At 42.0% G+C, this 25884-nt stretch overlaps 1 protein-coding gene across 1 annotated transcript in view; it reads left to right on the forward strand.

Annotated features, from left to right (window-relative positions):
• Nucleotides 1–25884, forward strand: part of LOC128379909 (electrogenic sodium bicarbonate cotransporter 4-like) — a 41953-nt gene that overhangs the window by 12018 nt on the left and 4051 nt on the right. Inside the window, exons 7-24 of the mRNA XM_053339548.1 lie at nt 631–686; nt 8941–9098; nt 9191–9278; nt 10059–10213; nt 10505–10630; nt 11331–11505; nt 12275–12408; nt 13211–13391; nt 13975–14065; nt 15463–15521; nt 16643–16834; nt 18194–18307; nt 19663–19824; nt 20608–20786; nt 20898–20970; nt 22003–22071; nt 22297–22470; nt 23461–23625. Of these exons, the coding sequence (XP_053195523.1) occupies nt 631–686; nt 8941–9098; nt 9191–9278; nt 10059–10213; nt 10505–10630; nt 11331–11505; nt 12275–12408; nt 13211–13391; nt 13975–14065; nt 15463–15521; nt 16643–16834; nt 18194–18307; nt 19663–19824; nt 20608–20786; nt 20898–20970; nt 22003–22071; nt 22297–22470; nt 23461–23625 (2351 nt within the window). The remainder of the gene's footprint in view (nt 1–630; nt 687–8940; nt 9099–9190; nt 9279–10058; nt 10214–10504; nt 10631–11330; nt 11506–12274; nt 12409–13210; nt 13392–13974; nt 14066–15462; nt 15522–16642; nt 16835–18193; nt 18308–19662; nt 19825–20607; nt 20787–20897; nt 20971–22002; nt 22072–22296; nt 22471–23460; nt 23626–25884) is intronic.

Raw genomic sequence — 25884 nt, forward strand, 5'->3', positions numbered from 1 at the left:
CGGAAGAGAGGAAGAAAGGAAGGAAAGGAGTAAGGAGGGAGGGAGGGAGGACGGAAGGAAAGGAGTAAGGAGGGAGGGAGGGAGGGAGGGAGGGAGGAAGGAAAGGAGTAAGGAGGGAGGGAGGAGGAAGGAAGGAAAGAAGAAAGGAAGGAAAGGAGGAAGGAGGAAGGAAGGAAGGAAAGGAGTAAGGAGGAAGGAAGGAAGGAAAGGAGTAAGGACGAAAAAAGGAAGGAATTTAGGAGAGAAAGGAGGAAGGAAAGGAGGAAGGAAGGACAAGAGGAAGAAGGAAAGGAGGAAGGAGGAAGGAAGGAAGGAAAGGAGGAAGGAAGGAAAGAAGGAAGGAAGGAAGGAAAGGAGTAAGGACGAAAAGAGGAAGGAATTTAGGAGAGAAGGGAGGAAGGAAAGGAGGAAGCAAGGAAGAACAGTCAAAAGAGTTGGGGTCAATTTGACCCGGGAGGACGACACAAGAGTTAAAAACCTTCAATTGGAACAAATGTGGATCTTTGCTCAGTTATAACAGTAAAACTCGACCTCTGAACCACCCCCCCCCCCTCCTCCCCTCCCTGTCTTTATTGCTTAGGATGGCGTGTTGTGTGTTTCACATATCAAATGTGTGTGTTTCATTTACAGATCCTTCCCAGAGCCGAAGCATGAATGACATTTCAGACACGCCGAGCACAGATCAGGTAAATGTTCATTACTGTTGCTCGTGTGTTGAGTTATGAGCATTTTTATATTTCCTTATAAAGGATTCACAAGATTATACTGAGGACTAAAGATGATGATATTTCTTATTGTCAGCTAATCTCATTAAAACCCCAAACCGAGGTTCTGGTCCATATCTCAATATTTTACTCCACCCATTTTTTTTAAAGAATCAGGAGGATATCATACACTGTTAAAAATTTTCCTGTAAAAAAACAGTAAACTACTGGCAGCTGGGTTGCCATCATGTTACTGTAAAATTAACATTATTTTACTGTCGCTAAAATTTACAGTTATATACTGTTAATGAAAAATACAGCATGAACCTGTTTTTTATTACGTTCCTGTAAAAAAACAGTAAACTACTGGCAGCTGGGTTGCCATTATGTTACTGTAAAATTAACATTTTTTTACTGTCGCTAAAATTTACAGTTTTATACTGTTAATGAAAAATACAGCATGGACCGTTTTTAAAATTACTTTCACAATATTTTACAGTTAACCTACGTGTTTAAAAATACATTGTCAGTCTTCACAAAATCTAAAGTATAATCACAACAAAATGTGCTTTGTGAATCAAGAACAGAGCTAATTTTTCATCATGTAATTGCAATGTGAGAAGAAAACAATCCACAGCTTCTTATTGCACTTTACTATTTATTTTAATAAACTGCACATGCAGGACAATTGCATGTTTAAACAAGTGCAAACAAAACCAAAAAATACAGAGCCTTCTCTCTCAAAACTTTTGGCTTTTTGCTGAAAATGGTGCAATACATGGCACTTTTTTGACGTAATACATTGAAAAATATAAACCAAGTGACCAGAACATAACAGTTTAGTGGATTACCTAAAGTTACAGACAGTTCAGCTACATCATACATACATAAAACATAAAATTAAAAACAACAAAACTCTAAGACATGTGTGCCCCTCATGTCCACTTTTCGTAATGTGGACTATGAACATAAACATCCAAAGAAAAATATCCCAAGTCTTGAACTCAACCTGTAGCATTCAAACACTTGTGTAGGTTCAGAAACAGAACACAAATTCCCTTTACCCTATATCATGTAACATCTCAATGTACTGAATATATTGTCCAGCATTAAATCAGTGGCACAAATAATAAATAAAAAGTTCATTTAACAAAAAATATTCTGTCTATATAATGCCATCTGTCAAAAACAGTTTAAATAAAAATAAAAATACAATGAACACCACCAGACATGTTACATCATGTCCAAATTTTAAATGTATGTTCAAGCTGTTATAAGGCACATTGTTAAGTGTAGAAGTCAAAGTATTGGGCGATGGCAGGGGAGTGAGTTAGTGAATGACTTACAGTAAGGCCCACTTGAAGACTTTGAAGACTGTGAGAGAGAGAGAGAGAGAGAGAGAGAGAGAGAGAGAGAGAGAGAGAGAGAGAGAGAGAGAGAGAGAGAGAGAGAGAGAGAGAGAGAGAGAGAAAATAATTTTCACTGCATTTTCTCACATACACAATGAACGTGTGTACCCCTCATTCCCTGTTATCATAATGTGAACTATGAACATAAAAATCCAAAGAAAAAATATCCTAAGCCCTGACACTCTATCAGGGAGAGAGAAGAAGAGAGGAGGATTAGATTGAGATGAAGAAAGAGTTAAAGGGATGACACAAGATAGTTTTTGATAAATATATGTGAGTAATGGGATTGAGTAATCTCACCATTTTAAATGAAGTCCCACTGAAAGTCCATGAGTCTCCGCAGCAGAGTGGATACATGTGGATTGACTGGTGTAGTCTTTTTGCTGGTGACTTTGCCAGTTTTCTTTGATAAGACTTTGCCCCGTCCAGTCTTGGTGCCTCTCTCAGGGTTTATTCCAATGAAGCATCTGAAAAATTATAGTATTTCTTCAAACACTGTGTAAAAATCAAGTTGTGTCACTCACTCAGATTAACACAATAAAAGGCAGCAAATGTAGATGGACAATAGCATTTCATCTAAAAGATAAGAAAAACTACAGGTATTCCTGAAAGTATCTAACCTTACTAAATAAATACTTGTGGTTAGTTAATTTAGATTGAGTTCCTTGTGTTGTCTGATTATTTGGCAATCATCTATGAAATTCTAGCTAGCTGCTGAATCCTGCTGCTGAATCCTTCTATCATGACGTGCACATATTCAGTAGGCTAATGTAAACAAATTTTAAACATCACTGATATACTTTGATTTATAGATTAAATAAAACTGCTACTCACCAAATAATTAGCAAGATGGGGATGGATGAAGAAAATAGCAGACCCAGCTTCACATGTGCTGTTCAGGTGAATTGCCCTTCCCAGAATTCAAAAAATACTGCATGATACTGTAGTTTAGATACTTTGGATGATTTATTAGCGGTAAAGTGCTGTATTTTAGGTATACATTATAGTTCCGTAAAAAAAACGGTAAATTGACAGATTTTGTTTGTGTTAACAGTAAAGTGCTGTATTTTAAAATAACAGGATAATACTGTTGGAATCCTGCTGTAAATTTACAGCAATTATTTACAGTGTAGCTTTTTTTTTTGCAGGAGAGTATTTCCACTAGCAGATGAATCCACATTATTTGCCCTAGTGAGTATCACAGTAAATAATGCAGCCATTGAAAATAATAAAAATAATAAAATAGTAAAATAAATAAAATAAAAATCAGAAAATCAGAAATATAAAACATTTAAAAAAAGAAAAAGAAACGCAAATAATATTAAAATAAAAAATTTAAAATCAGAAAATATCAGAAATAAGTCAATATTTTCAAAAACTGTCAAAATAATGATGATACAATACAGGATTGTGTCGCTGTAACTACATACTACATACTTAGGCAATACATTTACAAATATTAAAATATTAATAAGTATAAATCAATAGAATAGACAATAAAAATGACAAACTAGATTATATTTAGGAGGAATATCGTATGGTACTGAACAATAAAAGGTCCATCAGAATTAAAAATGGCACTAAACTTTATTCACCAAACGTTTTCAGCTATCTCACCATCATCAGAAAATAGTAAAATAAATAAAATAAAATCAGAAAATATAAAAAAAAAAAAAAAACACAAATAATGTTAAAATTAAAAAATTAAAAATCAGAAAATATCAGAAATAAGTCCATATTTTCAAAAATTGTCAAAATGGAATAGACAATAAAACAGGACAAACTATATATATACATATATATATATATATATATATATATATATATATATATATATATAGACAGTATAAAAAGGACAAACTAGATTAGTCAGAGTAACGGGGGAAAACAGTTCATGAGGTCAGTGACCTGATTAAGGCCAGACAGCGGACTTTGACGCTCACACTGGTCTGAAACTCGCTGTGTGTGCAGAGAAATGTGCACAAGAACAAAATACTTTAATATAAATGTAAAAAAATATATGTACCAATATCCAATCTAGACACATGTAGTCTGTGTGGTTGAGGTTTGTGAGTAATTACAATAAAAGGAAAAAAGGAAAAACCCATAAAAACAACAAAGTAGAATCTACTATTGATCGGTTATCAACTCATCTCCTCTAGCCTGAGGTAGAATAACAGCATTGATCCGGCTCTGTGTCTCTGTGCAGCGATGACAGCCAACATGAAGCAGCACATGTCCTAATAGACAGGAAGGATAGAAGGAAGGAAGGAAGGAAGGAAGGACAAGAGGAAGGAGAGAAGGAAGGAAAGGAAGGAAGGATAGAAGGAGGGAGGAAGGAGGAAAGGAGTAAGGAGGGAGGGAGGGAGGGAGGAAGGAAGGACAAGAGGAAGGAGAGAAGGAAGGGAGGAAGGAGGAAAGGAGTAAGGAGGGAGGGAGGGAGGAAGGAAGGAAGGACAAGAGGAAGGAGAGAAGGAAGGGAGGAAGGAGGAAAAGAGTAAGGAGGGAGGGAGGGAGGAAGGAAGGAAGGACAAGAGGAAGGAGAGAAGGAAGGGAGGAAGGAGGAAAAGAGTAAGGAGGGAGGGAGGGAGGAAGGAAGCAAGGAAGGAAGGAAGGAAGGAGTAAGGAGGGAGGAAGGAAGGAAGGAAGGAAGGAAGGACAAGAGAAAGGAGAGAAGGAAGGATAGAAGGAAGGAAAGGAAGGAAGGATAGAAAGACGAAGGAGGAAAAGAGGAAGGAGAGAAGGAAGAAAGGAAGGAGAAAGGAGAGAAGGAAGGAAAGGAAGGAAGGATAGGAAGAGGAAGGAGGACAAGAGGAAGGAGAGAAGGAAGGAAAGGAAGGAAGGATAGAAGGAGGAAGGAGGAAGAGAGGAAGGAGAGAAGGAAGGATAGAAGGGAGGAAGGAGGAAGGAAGGAAGGAAGGAAGGAAGGAAGGAAGGAAGCACAAGAGGAAGGGGAGAAGGAAGGATAGAAGGAAAGAAAGGAAGGAAGGATAGAAGGAGGAAGGAGGAAAGGAGTAAGGAGGGAGGGAGGGAGGAAGGAAGGAAGGAAGGAAGAAAGGAAGGAAGGAAGGATAGAAGGAGTAAGGAGGGAGGAAGGTAAAATAACCGGCTAGCTGCTTCTCTCCATGTTTTTGTGTTTTGAGTTTTATGAAAAGTTGAGCCTGGTTTTATGAGAACTACTTAATCCTTCTAATCCACACAGCCTGCTAGCTCAGGTGGGATTTCACTCAACTGTGTGTGTGTGTGTGTGTGTGTGTGTGTGTGTGTGTGTGTGTGTGTGTGTGTGTGTGTGTGTGTGTGTGTGTGTGTGTGTATGTGTGTGTAACTGATGATGATTGTGTGTTTTCGTGCAGGTTTCTAAGCTGCTGCTGTTTCCCTGAGCTTAATAGTTTGAATCTCTCCCCAAAAAGTGACACAATGCTTTTCTTCAACAAAACCCAGAGGTTTCGAAGGAAAAGAGGAAGGAGAGAAGAAAGGGAGGAAGGGAGGAAGGAGGAAAAGAGGAAGGAGAGAAGGAAGGGAGGAAGGGAGGAAGGAAAGAAGGAAGGAAAGAATGTTCATTTTGCTGCATTCATTTTTCGAAGGAAAAGAGGAAGGAGAAAAAGAGGAAGGAGGAAAAGAGGAAAAGAGGAAGGAGAGAAGGAAGGAAAGGAATAAAGGATAGAAGGAGGAAGGAGGAAAAGAGGAAGGAGAGAAGGAAGGAGTAAGGAGGGAGGGAAGAAGGAAGGAAGGAAGGAAGGAAGGAAGGATGGAAGGATGGAAGGACAAGAGGAAGCAGAGAATGAAAGATAGAAGGAAGGAAAGGAAGGAAGGATAGAAGGAGGAAAGGAGTAAGGAGGGAGGGAGGGAGGAAGGAAGGAGTAAGGAGGGAGGAAGGAAAGAAGAAAGGAAGGAAGGACAAGAGGAAGGAGAGAAGGAAGGATAGAAGGAAGGAAAGGAAGGAAGGATAGAAGGAGGAAGGAGGAAAAGAGGAAGGAGGGAGGAAGGAAAGAAGAAAGGAAGGAAGGACAAGAGGAAGGATAGAAGGAAGGGTAGAAGGAAAAAAAGGAAGGAGGAAGGAGGAAGGAAGGACAAGAGGAAGGAGAGAAGGAAGGATAGAGGGAAGGAAAGGAAGGAAGGATAGAAGGAGGAAGGAGGAAAGGAGTAAGGAGGGAGGGAGGGAGGAAGGGAGGAAGGGAGGGAGAAAGGAAGGAAGGAAGGACAAGAGGAAGGAAGGAAAGGAGTAAGGAGGGAGAGAGGGAGGGAGGGAGGAAGGAAGGAAGGAAGGAAGGAAGGAAGGAAGGAAGGAAGGAAGGACAAGAGGAAGGAAGGAAAGGAGTAAGGAGGGAGAGAGGGAGAGAGGGAGGAGGAAGGAAGGAAAGAAGGTCCATTTTGCTGCATTCATTGTTATGATAACCACCTGCAGTAATCTAATATATGTGTGTGTGTGTGTGTGTGTGTGTGTGTGTGTGTGTGTGTGTGTGTGTGTGTGTGTGTGTGTGTGTGTTTGTGTTATTCGGGGTAAATATCTTGACGTGAGCTTCAAAGCAGGCCAGAAATGAGCAGACATGTGACCTGAGTCTGGTTTAATTAGTAGTTCACGGAGGCTGACATGGCACCTCCGGCTTCCTTTGATCTGACATCACAACATATAACCCTTCCTGTTGTCTTCCCGGGTCCTTCCTCTGTCCTTCCTTCCTTCCTTCATCTGTCCTTCCTTCCTTCCTTCCTTCTTTCATCTGTCCTTCCTTCCTTCCTTCCTTAGATCTAAGTTCAGCTGTTAGGATAAATGTTCCCTCCTACTGTCCTTTCTTCCTTCCTTCATCTGTCCTTCCTTTCTTTCTTTCTTCCTTCTCCCTTCATCGGAGGGATTCCTTCTTCCCTCCTTTCCTTCCTTACTTCCTTCCTTCCTCCCTCCCTCCTTCCTTTCCTTCCTTCTTCCTTCATTGCTTCCCTTCCTTCCTCCTTTCCTTCCTTCTTCCCTCCTGTCCTTCCTTCCTTCTTCCCTCCTTTCCTTCCTTCCTTCTTCCCTCCTTTCCTTCCTTCCTTCCTTCCTTCCTTCTTCCCTCCTTTCCTTCCTTCCTTCTTCCCTTCTTTCCTTCCTTCCTTCCTTCCTTCCTTCCTTAGATCTAAGTTCAGCTGTTAGGATAAATGTTCCCTCCTACTGTCCTTTCTTCCTTCCTTCATCTGTCCTTCCTTTCTTTCTTTCTTCCTTCTCCCTTCATCGGAGGGATTCCTTCTTCCCTCCTTTCCTTCCTTCCTTCCTTCCTTCCTTCCTCCCTCCCTCCTTCCTTTCCTTCCTTCTTCCTTCCTTGCTTCCCCCTTCCTTGCTTCCCTTCCTTCCTCCTTTCCTTCCTTCTTCCCTCCTGTCCTTCCTTCCTTCCTTCTTCCCTCCTTTCCTTCCTTCCTTCTTCCCTCCTTTCCTTCCTTCCTTCCTTCTTTCCTTCCTTCATTCCTTACTTTAGGTGCAAATGGCATAACTAGTCAGGATTTTTTACATCTAATTTTCCACTTCTGCCTGTTTAAGGGTTAATTAGTTCACAGCCGCTGTATGTGAGATTGAAATGTCTCGAACCAAGAAGTTAGCAGCGAGTGAAAGAAGGACCAGTTGGTGAATTGACTCTGAAAGCAGCATTAACAGATTACGGAGAGATTTTAATTTTAAGCACCCTCCACTCCACTGCCACGTGCTTCCTCGGTGAGGAGGAGAGGAGGAGGAGAAGGAGGGGTGCAGAGAGAGAGAGAGAGAGGGAGAGGGAGAGGAGAGAGAGAGAGAGAGAGAGAGAGAGAGAGAGAGAGAGAGAGAGAGAGAGAGAGAGAGAGAGAGCTGCAACACAGTGCTGTGTAATTTAACCCTCCTGTTGTCCTCAGGTCAAGGAAGGATAGAAGGAAGGGAAGAAGGAAGGAGGGAGGGAGGGAGGGAGGAAGGAAGGAAGGAAGGAAGGAAGGAAGGAAGGAAGGAAGGAAGGAAGGAAAGGAGTAAGGAGGGAGTAAGGAAGGGGGGAAGGAAGGAAAGGAGTAAGGAGGGAGGGAGGAAGGAAGGAAGGAAGGAAGGAGGAGAGGAAGGAAGGAAAAGAGTAAGGAGGGAGGGAAGGAAGGAAGGAAAGAAGGAAGGAAGGAAAAGAGGAAGGAGGAAAAGAGGAAGGAAGGAAGGAAGGAAGGAAGGAAGGAAGGACAAAACGAAGGAAGGAAAGGAGTAAGGAGGGAGGAAGGAAGGAAGGAAGGAAGGAAGGACAAAACGAAGGAAGGAAAGGAGTAAGGAAGGAAGAAAGGATGAAAAGAGGAAGGAATTTAGGAGAGAAGGGAGGAAGAAAAGAGGGAGGAAGGAAAGGAGGAAGGAAGGAAGGAAGCAAGGAAGAACAGTCAAAAGAGATGGGGTCAATTTGACCCGAGAGGACGACACAAGGGTTAATACTGTGAGAAACTGTTCAAATCTTTGCATGATTGCCAGTTAAAAACTCCTTATTCATCTTCTACTGGTCCTTCACGCAGTCGTTCAGTTCAGCGGCTGGCTGTTAACAGGCTGTTTTAGCTCTTGTCTCTTTAAGGCCCCCCTTAGCAACCACGGAACACAGCCCTTAGCAACCAAAGCTTCTACATAAACTAACTATAGTAGCAGGATTTCACTTCTTTTTCTTCTTCTTTACTCCAAATGTTCAACTTCTTAAATAAATCACATCAGTACATGTTGGAGCTGAATCACATCTGAGATATGAGAGTGGAAACACCTTAGCAACCGCCTTAGCAACCGCCTTAGCAACAACCTCAGCAATACAGAATAACAGAAAGGACACCTGATCTGATTATAGCCACTGACACACCTTTTCTGTTCCTCTCTCTTCTTCCAGCTGAAGAATAAATTCATGAAGAAGATTCCTCGCGATGCCGAAGCGTCCAATGTCCTGATTGGTGAGGTGGATTTTCTGGAAAAACCCTTCGTCTCCTTCGTACGTTTGGCTCAAGCCACAACTCTGGGAGGCCTCACCGAGGTCCCTGTACCGACCAGGTATGTGTCTGTTATTACTGATACGTCTCTGTTACTATCGCTCTTTAGAGTGTGTGTCTCCTGAGTCCTCACATAATCTCTTAACCTCGTAGGTTCCTCTTCATCTTGCTGGGTCCTCAAGGCAAAACCAAGTCCTACAATGAGATCGGCAGAGCTATCGCTACGCTCATGGTGGATGATGTAAGTGACTGTATAACTCTGATAAGCTGCACTCATTGGCCTTGATTACAGCTGGCATTAGCATGTGTCTCAGGTGGTCCGATCACAAGTGGACACAGTGCTGAATACAAACGTGAACAACCACCAAGACGTATTGTGATCCGATCAGTCAACCCACTAGCGGAAGTAGTCTGGGATGAATTTGACTGCATATCTTTTGTAGAGGGAGGGAGGAAAGAGGGACGGAAGGAAGGAAAAGAGGGAGGGAGGAAAGAGGGAAGGAAAGACGGAGGGAGGGAGGGAGGGAGGAAAGATGGAAGGAAAGAAGGGAGGAAGGCAGGAGGAAGGAAAGGTGGAAGGAAGGGAGGAAGAAGGAAGGAAAGGAGGGAGGGAGGAAAGACGGAAGGAAGTAAGGGAGGAAGAAGGAAGGAAAGGAGGTAGGAAGGCAGGAGGAAGGAAAGGTGGAAGGAATGGAGGAAGAAGGAAGGAAGGATAGAAGGAAGGAAAGGAGGAAAAGAGGAAGGAGAGGGGAAAGGAAGGAAGGAAGGAAAGGAGTAAGGAGGGAGGGAGGGAGGGAGGGAGGAAGGAAGGAAGGACGGAAGGAAAGGAGTAAGGAGAGAGGAAGGAAGGAAGGAAGGAAGGAAGGAAGGAAAGGAGTAAGGATGAAAAGAGGAAGGAATTTAGGAGTGAAGGGAGGAAGGAAAGAGGGAGGAAGGAAAGGAGGAAGCAAGGAAGAACAGTCAAAAGAGATGGGGTCAAACATATCCAATGTGTTGATTCTATGTCTTTATTTCCTGCCAGCTGTTCAGTGATGTTGCGTATAAAGCCAGGGACCGTGACGACCTGATCGCAGGTGTTGATGAGTTTCTGGACGAGGTGATCGTCCTCCCTCCGGGGGAATGGGACCCCAAAATACGCATCGAACCTCCGAAGAAGGTTCCATCAGCAGACATGAGGCACGAACATTGAACCACACTTTATATTTTATATCCACGTCTCCAACTTTAAAGCTAGACTTGTCCTTCGTTGATATACTTGTGCAATTCTCACTTTCCCTTTATATAAGGTTTTATGCACTTCCTTTTTATTTCTAGAGAAGTGTTTTATAGATTTATGTGTCTTTCTTGTGTCTTTTAACTTGACTTGACTCTCGGAATAAACAACCAGCACCACAGGCAAATACATTTCTTGATCTTGATCTTGCTTGAGGCCTTATTCTGTTTTATTCCGTCCATGTTTTACTTCAGGAAGTCAGTGCTGAACCTGAACGAGCTGGGACAGATGAACGGCTCGGCCGGCGGGGCAGCTGGAGGAGAAGACAACGAGCTTCCGGTTCCACATGAGATTGGAGAAGAGCTGAAATTCACTGGGAGGTATGGGAGGACTGGAGAGGAACAGATCCTTAACTCCCGAGGAATTATGTCCATGTTAGATGATTTTACACCCCAAATTTAACAACCTAACATTCAGTGTCAGTGCAAGATGTGACACAATCAGTAGTGACCATAGACTGTATAAAAGAAATGGACGTAACATCCTATGACGTCACCCATTGGTTTGTGGACTGCTGCTCGGAAGCCAATAGTTTCCAATCTGGGCAGCGCCATCTTGAAAATTTCAGGTGCATGCTGGGAAAAATTAAAACATAGATTCTACTTATATGGGCATGAGGCGAAGCCATGGGTGGAGCAGGGAGATTGCGAGGGCTGGATCTCGAGGATATTGGTCAATCAACCTGTCAATCAGGACGTAGCCACGCCCTAATGCATACCCTGCTTTATCGTCACATATAAAATCAGGGAGGCCAAAATGTCCCAAATGAACATCATACTGCATTGAAGAAGGCTTTAAACTAGCGATTGAGACCATAAACACATTTTGAAAACGTTTACTGAGGTTAGAAATCAAGTGAGAAGTCGGTGAATTCTCCATTGACTTGTATAGAGACGGTCGCCCCCTGGTGGCCTTTTGATAGAATGCAGCTCTAAGTTACTTCCGTATTGGCTTCATTTCAGAGGACCAGAACTCCCCGCCTGGTAATGACTCATGATGTTCTCTACCTTCTCTTGATAGATTTTGTGGTGGATTATGGCTGGACATCAAAAGGAAGATGCCGTTTTATTGTAGTGATATCTACGATGGCTTCCATATCCAGACCATCTCTGCTGTGCTCTTCATCTACCTGGGCTGCATCACCAACGCCATCACCTTTGGAGGACTTCTGGGCGATGCTACCGACAATTACCAGGTGACGGAAAATAATAACTTTTAACCCTTTGCACCCGATAATTAAGCGCACTCCTTCTTCTTGGAGTCATAAATCAGTCAAATCTGAACACACAGACATGATACACACCTTGTTGGATTCAGTTTGACTTAAATCTACATGTGAAGTCAATTTTTAAAGAAGACTCTCCTCATAGAAACATGCAGATCTTGCCTTATAACCATCTTGTCGTCTTCAGTCTCACAGGAATCCATTGATAACAGCAGGAATATGTAGCTCACAGCCAATAAAATCATGTTTTTTTGTCACATTTATTGAGGCTTGAACACTGACACTAGGGCTGAAATGAACAAGTATTGTAATTATCAACTAATCTGTTCATCTAAATTAGTTTTTTGATCTATAAAATGTCAGAAAATGGTGAAAAATGACCATCACTGTGTCTCAAAGCCCAAGTTCATTAATCTCTTCAGCTGACTGACTCTCCTAAATTTCATTGATATAAATCTACATATATTTTCACTATGTTTTAATGTTTTAATATAACCAACATGCATGGTGTTTCTGACCTAAATAACAACATATGGCCTGATTAAAGCATGTTCTGACTCCTCTTAAAGCCTGTAACTAAAGAGCTTCAAAAGGAGCAAGAAAAGCCTCGGGTCCGAAGGATTAAGAACAAGCACTGCTGAAAGTGTAATGAGCCAGTAAAGAGAAACCCTCCAGCCAGTCTTACATTTGACAAAACCTCCCTTTATGCCTGTGTGACGGGCCTATCTGCTTCTCTCAGGGTGTGATGGAGAGCTTCCTTGGCACGGCTTTAGCAGGGACTGTCTTTTGTGTGTTTGGCGGCCAACCTCTCATCATCCTCAGCTCTACTGGACCCATCCTCATCTTTGAGAAACTGCTTTTTGAATTCAGCAAGTAAGAAAAACACACACACACACACACACATCCAAATCTGATTCCTTCTCAAATCTGTTCCACACTGTTTTATTAGCAAGTGTCCAAATCGGATTTAGCTCTGTTCAGACTGGGCCACATTAATGACAGGTTGCCGTGGCAACGTCGTCGTAGAGGAGGCGTCATCTAGCGTGTATTGCGTGATGTCATAAAATTGCGACAGCAACAACAAACCCTCGAGCTTCTCTTGAACGGAGCCATCTCCCCAAAGATTAAGAATTTGGTTTGGTCCTCTGTCCATGGACTGATGTTTACGACGTCCTCCGTTGCCTCCAGTGATATCACCTAGCAACAACAACTGGAATAAGTCCTCCAGTGATATCACCTAGCAACAACAACTGGAATAAGTCCTCCAGTGATATCACCTAGCAACAACAACTGGAATAAGTCCTCCAGTGATATCACCTAGCAACAACAACTGGAATAAGTCATCCAGTGATATCACCTAGCAACAACAACTGGAATAAGCGCTGGTCTGGTGTCGCATAGAGAGACGTAGCGTAGAGACGTAGAGAGACGTTACGGACAGTCAAATCCGATATGAGTGTTTGGATGTTCAGACTCAGACACATCTGTCCAAATGAGATTTGAAACTTCCTCCCAAAGGTGGTTTCAATCTGGTTTGCAAAAATCGGATCTCATGTGATTTCTGACTGTTCAGACTTCATAAGAGCATCTGGTTCCAATCTAGATTGGCTAAAAATCGGATTTTAGCTTGCAGTGTGAACGCAGCCATAATAACAGGTATTCTCTGTCTTCACAGGAATAACGATATAGACTACATGGAGTTGCGTCTGTGGATCGGCATTCACTCGTGTCTCCAGTGTTTCCTGCTGGTGGTGACGGACGCCAGCTACATCATCCAGTACATGACACGCTTCACTGAGGAGGGATTCTCCAGCCTCATCTCCTTCATATTCATCTCTGACGCCATTAAGAAGATGGTGGGTAACAGGGTCAAGGGTCATGTGATATGGACGAACACCAAATTGTTTGACGATACATGAACCCACGCAGACAAGCAGCACAACACATACTGTTCTTAATCTGACTCATAATTAGGAAGGAAGGAAGGAAGGGAGGTAGAAGGAAGGAAATGAGGGAGGAAGGAACGGAGAAAAGAAAGAAAGAAGGGAGGAAGGAATGAAGGAAGGAAGGAAAGAAGGACGAAGGAAGGAAGGAAGCAAAGGTGGAAGGAAAGGAGGAAAAGAAAGAAGGAAGGAAAGGAAGGATGGAGGAAAGAAGGGAGGGAGGAAAGGAAAAGGAGGAAGGAAGGAAGGAAGGAAGGAAGAAGGAAAAGATGGAAGGAAGGGGAAGGGAAGGAAGGAAAGAAAGAAAGAAAGAAAGAAAGAAAGAAAGAAAGAGGAAGGAAGGAAGGACGGAAGAAAGGAAGGAAGGAGGAAAAGAAGGAAGGAAGGACAGAAGGAAGAAAGGAAGGAAGGAACAGTCAAAACAGATGGGGTCAATTTGACCCAGGAGGACGAAGGATGAAGGTTAAAGGAAGAAAAATGTTTTATTTCCTTACAGGTTGGATCCTTTAAGTATTACCCAATCAACCGCGGCTTCAAGCCTGATTACATCACGTCCTACCGGTGTGAATGCCTCGCTCCAGACCAGGGTGAGTCTGCAAACTCTGGAAACCTGTGATCATATTAAATCACATCATAATAGTGAGATGAAAGTCTTTATTCCTTTAAAACTGACACAAATAGCCACTTGCATTAATTATGTAAGCAGTAAAATAATGTATTAAAACACAGCTGAGGTTGATGGGGATGTTTTTAGTTTAGCATGTTTTTGTTAATTTTGACCTGATGATGATGCAAGAGGGGAAATTGAACCACCAGAGCTGTTACAATTCACCATCTGGGGGCCACAAACATCTGTCCCAAATAGTTCATTCCCATTTTAGTAATTTAACCAGCATTACGACTTTATGTTCATATAAATGTTCATATATTTGTGTGATCAGATGAAAATATTTGATCTTTACTTTGTGATTTATATTCTGTTTCTGCCTCATTTTTGGATGCTGTCTGAAAAAGTGAGTATGACCTTGTTAGAGCATGTTATATATGTGTTATATTGCTTAGTGACAAATAAGGGTTGGCAAGATGAGCAATTCAAAAATATGTTAAAACTAGTTTTAAAAGCAGCGTCAGGTTTGTTAAAATGTACATTTAGTATTTTTGTTGGTTTTATATCATTTGAAATGACATTTGCACCATTTTCTTACCAAAAGTAAGACTGAATGCTCCTGAAAATGTCAAATGGTGTAAACACAGTAGAATGATGGATATTTAATATTTTATCACCTACAGTGTATTTAAGTGGACTTATACTAATAATGTAAATGTTTCCTGATCTCCATGGTTACCCAGATTAAATGTAATATTTAGAACAATAGTATTCCATTAGCTTTATTTAATATAAAAGTTATAATGTAAGATCATGCCAAACTAGTTGATATGGTGGTTTATCAATTAGTAGGAAGGAAGGAAGGATAAGAGGAAGGATGAAAGGAGTAAGGAGGGAGGGAGGGAGGGAGGAAGGAAAGAAGGAAGGAAGGAAAGAAAGAAGTAAGGACGAAAAGAGTAAGGAATTTAGCAGAGAACGGAGGAAGGAAAGGAGAAAGGAAGGAAGGAAGGAAAGGAAGAAGGAGGAAAAGAGGAAGGACAGAAGGAAGGGAGGAAGGAAAGGAGGGAGGGTGGAAGGAAGGAAGGGAGGAAAGAAGGAAAGGAGTAAGGACGAAAAGAGGAAGGAATTTAGGAGAGAAGGGAGGAAGGAAAGAGGGAGGAAGGAAAGGAGGAAGGAAGGAAGGAAGGAAGGAAGGAAGGAAGGAAGAAAGGAGGCAAGGAAGAACAGTCAAAAGAGATGGGGTCAATTTGACCCGGGAGGACGACATGAGGGTTAATTACAGTAATATTGGTTCATTCATATAAAGCACTACACTGGATTTTACCTGTCATCATTTATTCACTTTTCCCTCTTGTGTTTTTTTTTTTCCCTCCTCAGCATCTGCGCTGGGCTTGAATGTTTCAGCTCCGCTCTCAGATGATAACATGACTCTGATGGTAAGTGAAAGACGACGATAAAGGAGCTTCAGATTAGCATCACTTATATGAATTATATGAGTTATTCCCCTTTATGAAGATGACCTGAGTAAATGAAGAGGTGTCAAACTCATTTTCATTCAAGGGCCACATACAGTCCAATTTGATCTGATGTGGGCCAGATCATTAAAAAGATGGAAGGAAGGAGGGAAGGAAGGAAGGAAAGAAGGAGTCAAGGAGTGAGGAAAGAAGGAAGGTAGGAAGAAAAGAAGAAAGGACAAATGGAAGGAAGAAAGGAAGGAAGGAAGGAAAAGAAGACAGAAAGGAAAGATGGAAGGAAGAACGGACAGGTGGAAGGAAGGAAGGAAGGAAGGAAGGAAGAAATAAAGGAGTCAAGGAGTGAGGAAAGAAGGAAGGTAGGAAGAAAGGACAAATGGAAGGACGGAAGGAAAAGGAGGAGGAGAAGGAAAGATGGAAGGAAGACAGGACAGCTGGAAGGAAGGAAGGAAGGAAGGAAGGAAGGAAGGAAGGAAAAGAAGACAGAAAGGAAAGATGGAAGGAAGAAAGGAAGGAAAAGGAGGAGGAGAAGGAAAGATGGAAGGAAGACAGGACAGGTGGGAGGAAGGAAGGAAGGACGGACGGAAGGAAAAGGAGGAGGAGAAGGAAGGAAGGAAGGAAAAGAAGACAGAAAGGAAAGATGGAAGGAAGAAAGGAAGGAAAGAGAAGAAGGAAGAAAAGATGGAGGGAAGACAGGACAGGTGGAAAGAAGGAAGGAAAAGAAGACAAAGGAAAGATGGAAGGAAGGAATTAAGTAACAAAAAATGAAAAGAAGGAAGGAAAAGAAGACAGGAAGTGGGCCGGGGCGGAACCCTTGGCGGGCCGGTTCTGGCCCACGGGCCGCATGTTTGACACCCTTGGTATAGAAGATTATGGCTCCTATTTTTCTATTGTTCTGTATTTTTTTCTTCTGTTATCGCTTGTCTCTTTTCTCTTTTTTTCGTTCGTGCTTCTTGTCCACGTCTTTACCCACTTTACCTTTTGTTCACCAACTCCCCCATCCCTGCTCTCCTCCTCCTCCTCTTCCTCCTCCTCCTCTTCCTCTTCCTCCTCCTCCTCCTCCTCCTTTCGTCCTGTCTGTGCAGTTTAACATGACAGACCTGGACTGGAGTCAGCTGAGTAAGAAAGAGTGTGTGAAGTATGGCGGCACGCTGGTGGGGAACTCCTGTAAGTATGTTCCCGACTTGGCCCTCATGTCCTTCATCCTCTTCTTCGGTACCTACTCCATGACCGTCTCGCTCAAGAAGTTCAAGTCCAGCCGCTACTTCCCAACAACGGTAAGACTTAAATCTGATTCAAATCTGATTCCTTCTCAAATCTGATTTTTAGGCCTGACTGTCCACACTGTTTTTAGCAAGTGTCCAAATCAGATTTGGCTCTGGTCAGACTGGGCCACATTAATGACCAATCCGACAGGTTGCCGGGGCAACAGTGATAGCAACAACAAACCCTCAAGCTTAGCTTGAACGGAGCCATCTCCCCAAAGATTAAGAATTTGGTTTGGTCCTCTGTCCATGGACTGATGTTTATGTCCTCCGTTGCCTCCAGTGATATCACCTAGCAACAACAACTGGAATAAGTCCTCCAGTGATATCACCTAGCAACAACAACTGGAATAAGTCCTCCAGTGATATCACCTAGCAACAACAACAACTGGAATAAGTCCTCCAGTGATATCACCTAGCAACAACAACTGGAATAAGTCCTCCAGTGATATCACCTAGCAACAACAACTGGAATAAGCCCTCCAGTGATATCACCTAGCAACAACAACTGGAATAAGCGCGGGTCTGGTGTCTCATAGAGTGACGTAGCGTAGAGACGTAGAGAGACGTCACGGACAGTCAAATCTGATATGAGTGTTTGGAGCTGTTCAGACTCAGACACATCTGCCCACATGAGATTTGAAACTTCCTCCCAAAGGTGGTTTCAATCTGGTTTGCAAAAATCGGATCTCATGTGATTTATGACTGTTCAGACTTCATAAGAGCATCTGGTTCCAATCTAGATTGGCTAAATATCGGGTTTTAGCTTGCAGTGTGAACGCAGCCATAGAGATTTAAGAGCTGTTTTCGCATGACAAATGCATGTGAAGTGCTTCAATCTTTTAATGGGATTTGCTGAGAAATATTGAATATCCCTTTACTTAATTTTTTAAACTACTGAATATGTGCATGCATCTTGTTCCCTCCTCTTGACCCAAACCTCTACCTTTAAAACCTCTGTTACCCTTACCTGAACGTCCTCTCCCATGTTCTCTCCTCCTCCTCCTCTCCCTGTTTGCGCTCCCAGATCCGAAAATTCATCAGCGACTTTTCCATCATCATTTCCATCCTGACCTTCTGTGGGTTGGACTGCCTGATGGAGCTAGAGACCCCCAAACTGCACGTACCCACTGAGATCAAGGTCCACGTCTTCCCTCAGTACTTCCCTTTATCTTTCCTGACTTCTTGTGTTGTACTTCGGATGCATTTCTCTCCTCCAGGATGTCGTTTTTTAATCACTTTGAATCAGAAATGTGTGTGTGTGATTTATTAAAAAGGTAATAATTATGTTACAGAGTCTCTCTTCTTTCTCTCCTGTCTTCATCTCCTCTCCTTCCTCCTTGTACATTTCTTCTTCTCTTGCGTGTGTAGCTGAGGAAGCTAATCAGTGATTTTGCCATCTTCATGTCAATCATGTCCTTTGTGGGTCTGGATATGTTGATCGGGTTAGACACACCCAAACTAATCGTTCCAACTGAGATCAAGGTATTTGATTCCTCACTAAGTTATGTGTGTATTTATACCATAAATACACTTCTGCATGTTTATGTGTTGTTTGTGTGTTTATTTTAGCAGTGGTGGAAAATAAGTAAGTACATTTACTCCAGAACTGCACTTAACCCTCCTGTTGTCCTCAAGTCAAGGAAGGAAGGAAGAACGAAGGAAGGAAGGAAAGAAGGGAGAAAGGAAGGAAGGAAGGAAGGAAGGAAGGAGGGAGGGAGGGAAGAAAGAGAGAAGGAGGGAGGAACGAAGGAAGGAAGATAGGAGGGAGGGAGGGAGGAAAGAAGCACAGAGGAAAGAAGGAAGGGAGGAAGGTAGGGGGAGGAAAGAAAGAGAGAAGGAGGGAGGGAGGAAAGAAGGAAGGAATGAAGGAAGGGAAGAAGGAAGGAAGGAAAGAAGAGGGGAATGAGGAAGGAAGGAAGGGGGGAAGGAAGGAAGGAAAGAAGGGGGGAAGAAGGACGGAAGGAGGGAAGGAAAGGAGGGAGAAAGGAAGGAAGGAAAGGAAGATAGGGAGGGAGGGAGGGAGGGAAGAAGGAAGGAGAGAGGGAGTCACATTTCAGATGTCTGTAGCCCTGTTTCCGATTTAGTGCGTATTTCAACCAAATTTCCAGAAAAGCAGCAAAAGAAAAATGCAAATTAAAGCCTGTTTCCATCCACTACTATTATGTGACCATAGAGAGATAAAAGGTTAGTGGCGCTAATTCTCCAGTCAGTGTCATTAAACTGTTTCAGAAGAAAAGGACACAATGAGATGTCATTAAAAATAGTAGTAGTGGTAACTTTATTCCACACAGATCTGATGTTTTCAGCTCTTCTATTTATTTATTTATTTATTCACTCAGTCTGTTGGCTACATTGGCTTTTTATCCACACAGCTACTTTTACACATCAGTACAGTGTGAATATGTTCTTGCAATATGTTTTTTTCCCCCTTGAATTTTCAGCCTTGCCACTAAATTTTGAAAATGTGCATTAAAATGGATGGTTGGGGACCTGCTTTATGAATTGAAAACAATTCCACCAAAGTCAGATGGTTAAATTCAATATTTCACAAAAATATAAAACTAAAATAATTGATAAAAAAAAAGTCAAAAAACGGAAAACACATTTGTGAATCAGAACGTTCTTTTTGTTAACAGGACTTTTACATGTAATGGAGTATTTTAACATAATTGTTCTGGTGCTTCAAACTATTTCTTCCACCACTGCATAAGTAGTTAGTATGTTTAGATGTTTTAGTACTACTATTATCGGTGTGTAAGTTGGATGTAAGCTGTTGACCCGTTCTGTGTGTTTAAACATGATTATAATGTGTGTGTGTGTGTGTGTGTATGATGCAGCCCACACGTCCTGACCGTGGCTGGATAATTATGCCGTTTGGTAAGAACCCCTGGTGGTGGTACGTGGCCAGCTTCGTTCCCGCTCTCCTGGTCACCATCCTCATCTTCATGGACCAGCAGATCAGCGCCGTCATCGTCAACCGCAAGGAAAACAAGCTGAAGGTCTGTGGAAAGTGAATTCAGACATTTTCTTCTAAACACATTAAATAGGTCATAAATGTATTTTTTTTTAAATGTGTAAAAAGCATTTCAACCATTTGGATTTGAATTGTGGAGCTAGGCTTCTGTGTTTCAAGATTTCTGTGTTCAGGATTTAGTGATTAGCATAGACCCGCCCCTGCTGCTGTAGAGGTATAAATACATTCAGCACACACTACTACTACTACAGTCTACAGTTAGCCAGTTAGCTGAGTTAGCCGCCAAGCTAGCAGCTGAGTTAGCCGCTGAGCTAGCAGCTGAGTTAGCAGCAGAAAGCTCTCAGATATAGCGTCCATGTTTCTGGTAGAGGTGGTGACTTTGATTGACAGGTGACACTTAGTAGGGGGCGGGGCTTCAGCGGACTCGGCGGCCACGCCCACAGTGTTTGGGAGCAGAGAAAGAGGCTGATTTTTACACAACTTTGAAGCCTATTTTCATATATTTGGCGATTTTTTTAATCATTCAAATTTGGCAGGGTGGTTAACAACACACTTTTCTGTGGTATGTCAAACTCAGAACACATTTATTCTTACTTTACACGGACTTCAATAGATGAAGTTTAGTTAATTTTACTCTGACTGACTGTAGAAACAAGATCAGTTTGTAAGATATATTTGATGTAGACCTCAAACACCAGCCAATAGTTGGTCAAAAAGAAACACAAGATCTTAGATAATTTCCTCGAATCCTTCAGCTGTGGATTCACCTGATGTTTTGTCACCTGCTGTGTTTTTAACACGATTGCAGAAAGGTTGCGGCTACCACTTGGACCTGTTCTGGGTGGGAGTCCTGATGGCCGTGTGCTCTTTCATGGGTTTACCTTGGTACGTAGCAGCTACCGTCATCTCCATCGCCCACATCGACTCTCTGAAGATGGAAAGTGAATCCAGCGCTCCCGGAGAGCAGCCCCAGTTCCTCGGAGTCAGGTAAGAGTTTCCTTACACTGTGTATGTGTGTGTGTGTGTGTGTGTGTGTGTGTGTGTGAATCTTTTACACTGTATGCATTCATAATATATGGTGTGATTCTTCATATTTAGGGAGCAGAGGTTGACCGGCATTTTGGTGTTCGTTCTGACTGGAGTCTCAGTCTTCCTCGCTCCTGTTCTCCAGGTTAGTTAGAAGATAAGCAGTGAGTGTTGCTGTAATATCTGCCTTCTTAAAATGTTCAGTTCTTTGTCCTCCTGTCATCACAGACATGTCTGAACAAGTCCCGACCCTCATTTCACCAATGGGCTTTCTTCTTTTATCAAGACATGATGTCTAACCGCCCTTATCTAAATGTACAGAGTGTTAAGTTATTTTGTGTTATTTCAGGTGTCAGTGGGATAGAGGGACACTTAAGCATAATAACACAGTCAAAATGTCAAGATATTAATACACCTTTAACATCTTGAAACGCCAGATATTTAAAAAGAACAAAACAATAATTTGATGTGTGGAGGTTTAAAACCTCAGACAATATTGCTATAGTCAGTCAGCTATAGAATAGATTTTAAAGTTCTGCTACTGGTCTACAAATCACTGAATGGTTTAGGTCCAGAATACATGAATGACATGTTAGTAGAATATAAACCCAGTAGAGCTCTGAGATCTACTGACTCAGGTCAGATAGTTGAGCCCAGAGCTCTGAGATCTACTGACTCAGGTCAGATAGTTGAGCCCAGAGTTCAAACTAAACATGATGAAGCAACTTTTACACAACTGGAACAAACTACCAAACTACTATCATTTTTAAATCCAGGTTAAAAACACTTCTCTTCTCCTGAGTTTATGATTGAACTCTTTTAAAGCACTTTACATTTTAATCTTTCATTTGCACTCTATGTCCTTTTAATGATTTTAAAGCAAATCATTATTTTATGCTGCAATCTTATATTTAAAGCTCTATTCTAGCATTTTATTTATGTCTTTCTATTTTTCTGTACTTTGTTTTTATTATGGGGGTGGGGGGGAGTTGTATGTTTTAAGTTTCTCAAATTACATGTTTTTCTGTTTTATGTAAAGCACATTGAGTTGCCATTGTGTATGAAATGTGCTATATAAATAAAACTGCTTAAACAGTTTCTTTTACTTTACACCTTTGTTTATTTACACCTGTAAAGTTTCAGTTTCACCTTTTTAACAGCTGTTTGTTTCCTGCAGTACATCCCGATGCCGGTCCTCTATGGAGTGTTTCTCTACATGGGCGTGGCCTCACTAAGCGGCATCCAGGTAGATTAAAGATGATTGTCTGATTTCATGGTGAAAATGATGCTACCACTTTACAATAAAGCTCCTCTTATAAAGGCATGGTGAATGGTTTTGTTTATTAGGTTGTGAACCCATTCTAATAGCGATCCCATATTTATCTGCATTGCTAAACCTCAGATTGGATTCTTAGTATAATCGTATAATCACTTTAAACATTTGAGACCTCCTCTGTATTTCCTGTCTCAGTTCTGGGAGCGTATCAAGCTGTGTCTGATGCCGGCCAAACACCAGCCAGACTTCTCCTTCCTGCGTCACGTTCCTCTGAGGCGCGTCCATCTCTTCACGCTGGTCCAGATCCTCTGTCTCGCCGTCCTCTGGATCCTGAAGTCAACCTTCCTGGCCATCATCTTCCCAGTAATGGTGAGTGTGTCTTCGACCGGGTGTGACTCTGAATATCTTATCTTTGTTTTTCTATTTGAGGTATTTATCACTGCTTCAGACATTAATCGAAGGGTGTTTTTCTTAAACGTCTGAAGTTGACTAAACTTTAGACAACTTTAAGCCACTTTGATAAATGGTGCCAGCTCCAGATGTACTGCTGCATCTTCCACCCCATTATCCTCGTAGTTAAATGATATTAAATATGAGGACCAGCTGGGTAATGAAACATGTGTCAAGCTAAAATTCAAAACTAAATCACTCCGTCGTTCATTTACTATTAGGGCTGTCAAACGATTAATTTTTTTAATCGAGATTAATCGCAGAATTTCCATAGTTAATCACGAAAATCCTGTTATTTTACATTTCAAGGCAGTTTTATGCCCATAATGTAAAGCATTTCTTACCAGAGTGTCTTAACTGGGAATCAATCACGGCTCTGCTGCGACTCCCACACTCCAAAATGGTCCTTTGGTGGAGCTGAGGCTCACTTGGCTGCACCTGGGTGTTTAGCGTGGAGGTGCTAACTCAAACTCGACGTACTCCGGTGGAAGTTAAACTCCGTTTGACACAGGTTGCATTTTACTTTTGACTTGTCAACTGAAGCGTCTGGAAGTGTTTTAAAGTTAAACAAGCCGTTCAAAAGTCCAGTAGCTCTCTTACTTTCCATCAGCGCGGTAGGTTTACTGCAGGAGGCCACTTCAAAGCATAGCGCTACAGCTAGAGGAGCCGTCTACGGGGGAGTAGAAGGGACAAAAAGGCTTGCAACATTAAAATGCGATTAAAAAAAAATTAACGCGTTATGGATTGCATTAATCTAATCATGATTAACGCGTTAACGCTGACAGCCCTTAAAATAATCTTTGTATAATACGGTATTTTCTGTTCTGAAGGCAAACAACAATCCTTCTCACAGCTTCTTATAACTCCTATTTGTCGAGGGTTAACTTTCTTTCTTTCCACTGTATCCAGATTTTGGGTTTGATGGTCGTCCGGAAACTGCTCGATCTGATGTTCTCACAACACGACCTGGCCTGGCTGGACGACATCCTGCCAGACAAAGACAAGAAGAAGAAGGAGGACGAGAAAAGGAAGAAGAAAGAGAAGAGGGTGGTCGAGCCAGAGAGCGACGAGGAGGTGAGGGGGAACTGTCCATAAAGGAGTAATTAAACGCACACACAGATACTACTGGGGGGAGGGGCGGGGGGGGGGGGGGGGGGGTTACTGTGTATTTAACCCTTGTGTCGTCCTCCCGGGTCAAATTGACCCCATCTCTTTTGACTGTTCTTCCTTGCTTCCTTCCTTCCTCCTTTCCTTCCTCCCTCTTTCCTTCCTCCCTTCTCTCCTAAATTCCTTCCTCTTTTCATCCTTACTCCTTTCCTTCCTTCCTTCCTTCTTCCTTCTTTCCATCCTTCCTCCTCCGTCCTTCCTCTGTACTCCTTTCCTTCCTTCCTCTTGTCCTTCCTTCCTTCCTTCCTCCCTCCTTCCTCTTTTCTCCCTTCCTCCTTTCCTTCCTTCTATCCTTCCTTCTCTCCTTCCTCTTTTCCTCCTTCCTCCTTTCCTTCCTTCTATCCTTCCTTCTCTCCTTCCTCTCTTCCTCCTTCCTCTCTTTTCTTCCTTCTCTCCTTCCTCTTTTCCTCCTTCCTCTTTTCCTTCCTTCTATCCTTCCTTGACCTGAGGACAACAGGAGGGTTAAAAGTGTGTCGCTCCATCTGTCGTGGTTGTGTCGCTCCTGGGTTTGTTTTAACTGACTAATATTGTGTGTTTCTCCTCTCTGTCCCACAGTGCTGCTGAAAAGGCACTGTATAACACTTACTACAGTCTTTTTGTGTGTCCGTGCTCCTCTTAGTGTATCTGTCAACCTCTCCATCACTGTGCTCCAACACTTTAAAACACTCTGACAGCATCTGTGTGCTCACTTATATATCCTCACTCAGTGTTTCTACTGATGATTGTGATAGAAGGATGAAACTGGGTTGAATCTATATTTCCTGTCAACCAATCCCAACAAAAGACCAAAACCAACTATAGGTGTGTTCCTATCAACCTGTTTTGACATGTAAAAGTTGGCTAAATTTAAGGATTAAATTGGTTTTCCATCGTTTGAGCTTTGACCAATGCTCTTTTTCTTTTCTTTCTTTTTCGTGATTCATTGTGTCTCCTTCTTCTGAGATGGTTTAAATGGTGAATAGACTCCATTTACATTGTCTTTCTAGTCTTCTGACCACTCAAAGCATTTTTTTCACACTACAAGTTCACATTCACCCATTCACACACCTGCTAGTACTGCCATTGGGAGTAATTTGGGACACTTCAATATATAGACTGGAGAAATCAGGAATGAAACCTCTGATCTTCCGATTGGTTGACGATTGGTAACTGTTGGATGGATTGCTGTGAAATGTGATTCAGACATTCATGTCCACCTTAAGGATCAACTGTAGTAACTTTGGTGATTATTCAACATTTAATTCAGTACAATCATCAGGTCATAGTCTGAATGTTTTACTATGCAAAAGAGGTTATAAAGAATGAGTTCTTCAAATGGAAGGGCCTTCAAAATAAGAGTTTCCTACTTCCCTTTTTGGCAGCAGGTTGACAGCCTCATCTTGTTATAAAAATGTTGAGTTACCATAAAGTTAAATTAACATAAAGCATCATATCTATTTTCCAAATTCAATGAGTGAGTTTGATTTTATTCTCATTAACACTGTTAAGAACAGTGGATATGGTATTAAGGTGTGCAAACTAAAGTGTTAAAAAATAAAATTGTATTGTCTGTAAATTATCTGAACATCTCCCAATGCTTAAACTCCCTATCTTAATAAGACTACCTTCTGTCCACTTTGAGTCTAAATAAACTACAATGTGCATGTTTATAATGAAGGAAAATGTCACCCAGTGCAGCAGTGTGGTTCAATTTTTCATAGTTTTTGGAAAACAATGAAGGAATAAGCTATATCAGCCTTTAATACAAACATAATATTGTGAGTAGATCAGTTCATTGTTGGTTGAGATTTGTTGACTATAAGAAAAATATAGAAAATCTCCAGTTTCATCCTTTAAGCTCCCAGTTTGTCCAGCATGCCGACCCCTCCCCTCTTTGTGCCTCTCAGCCCCGCAGCTCTGCCCCCCCTCCTGTGCAGATTCCCATGGAGGCCATAGAGCCACACCCCACCCAAGATAAACCCCCGACCCAAAACCAAACCTCTGACTGTGAGTACACCGACGCTCCCACCACCTTGTGTTTGTTTAATGTGTTTTTTTTTAATGTTCATGTCATTTACTGAATGTGGCAGATGGAGGGTGAATAGATGTTGCTTATCATCTATCTTTCTTTTTTTCTTCATTATTAAGTGGATACTTTTACATGCACTTAAAGCGATGATTCGGCGT

Source organism: Scomber japonicus, chromosome 19 (genome assembly GCF_027409825.1).
Source record: "Scomber japonicus isolate fScoJap1 chromosome 19, fScoJap1.pri, whole genome shotgun sequence".
Taxonomy (NCBI): Eukaryota; Metazoa; Chordata; class Actinopteri; order Scombriformes; family Scombridae; genus Scomber; species Scomber japonicus.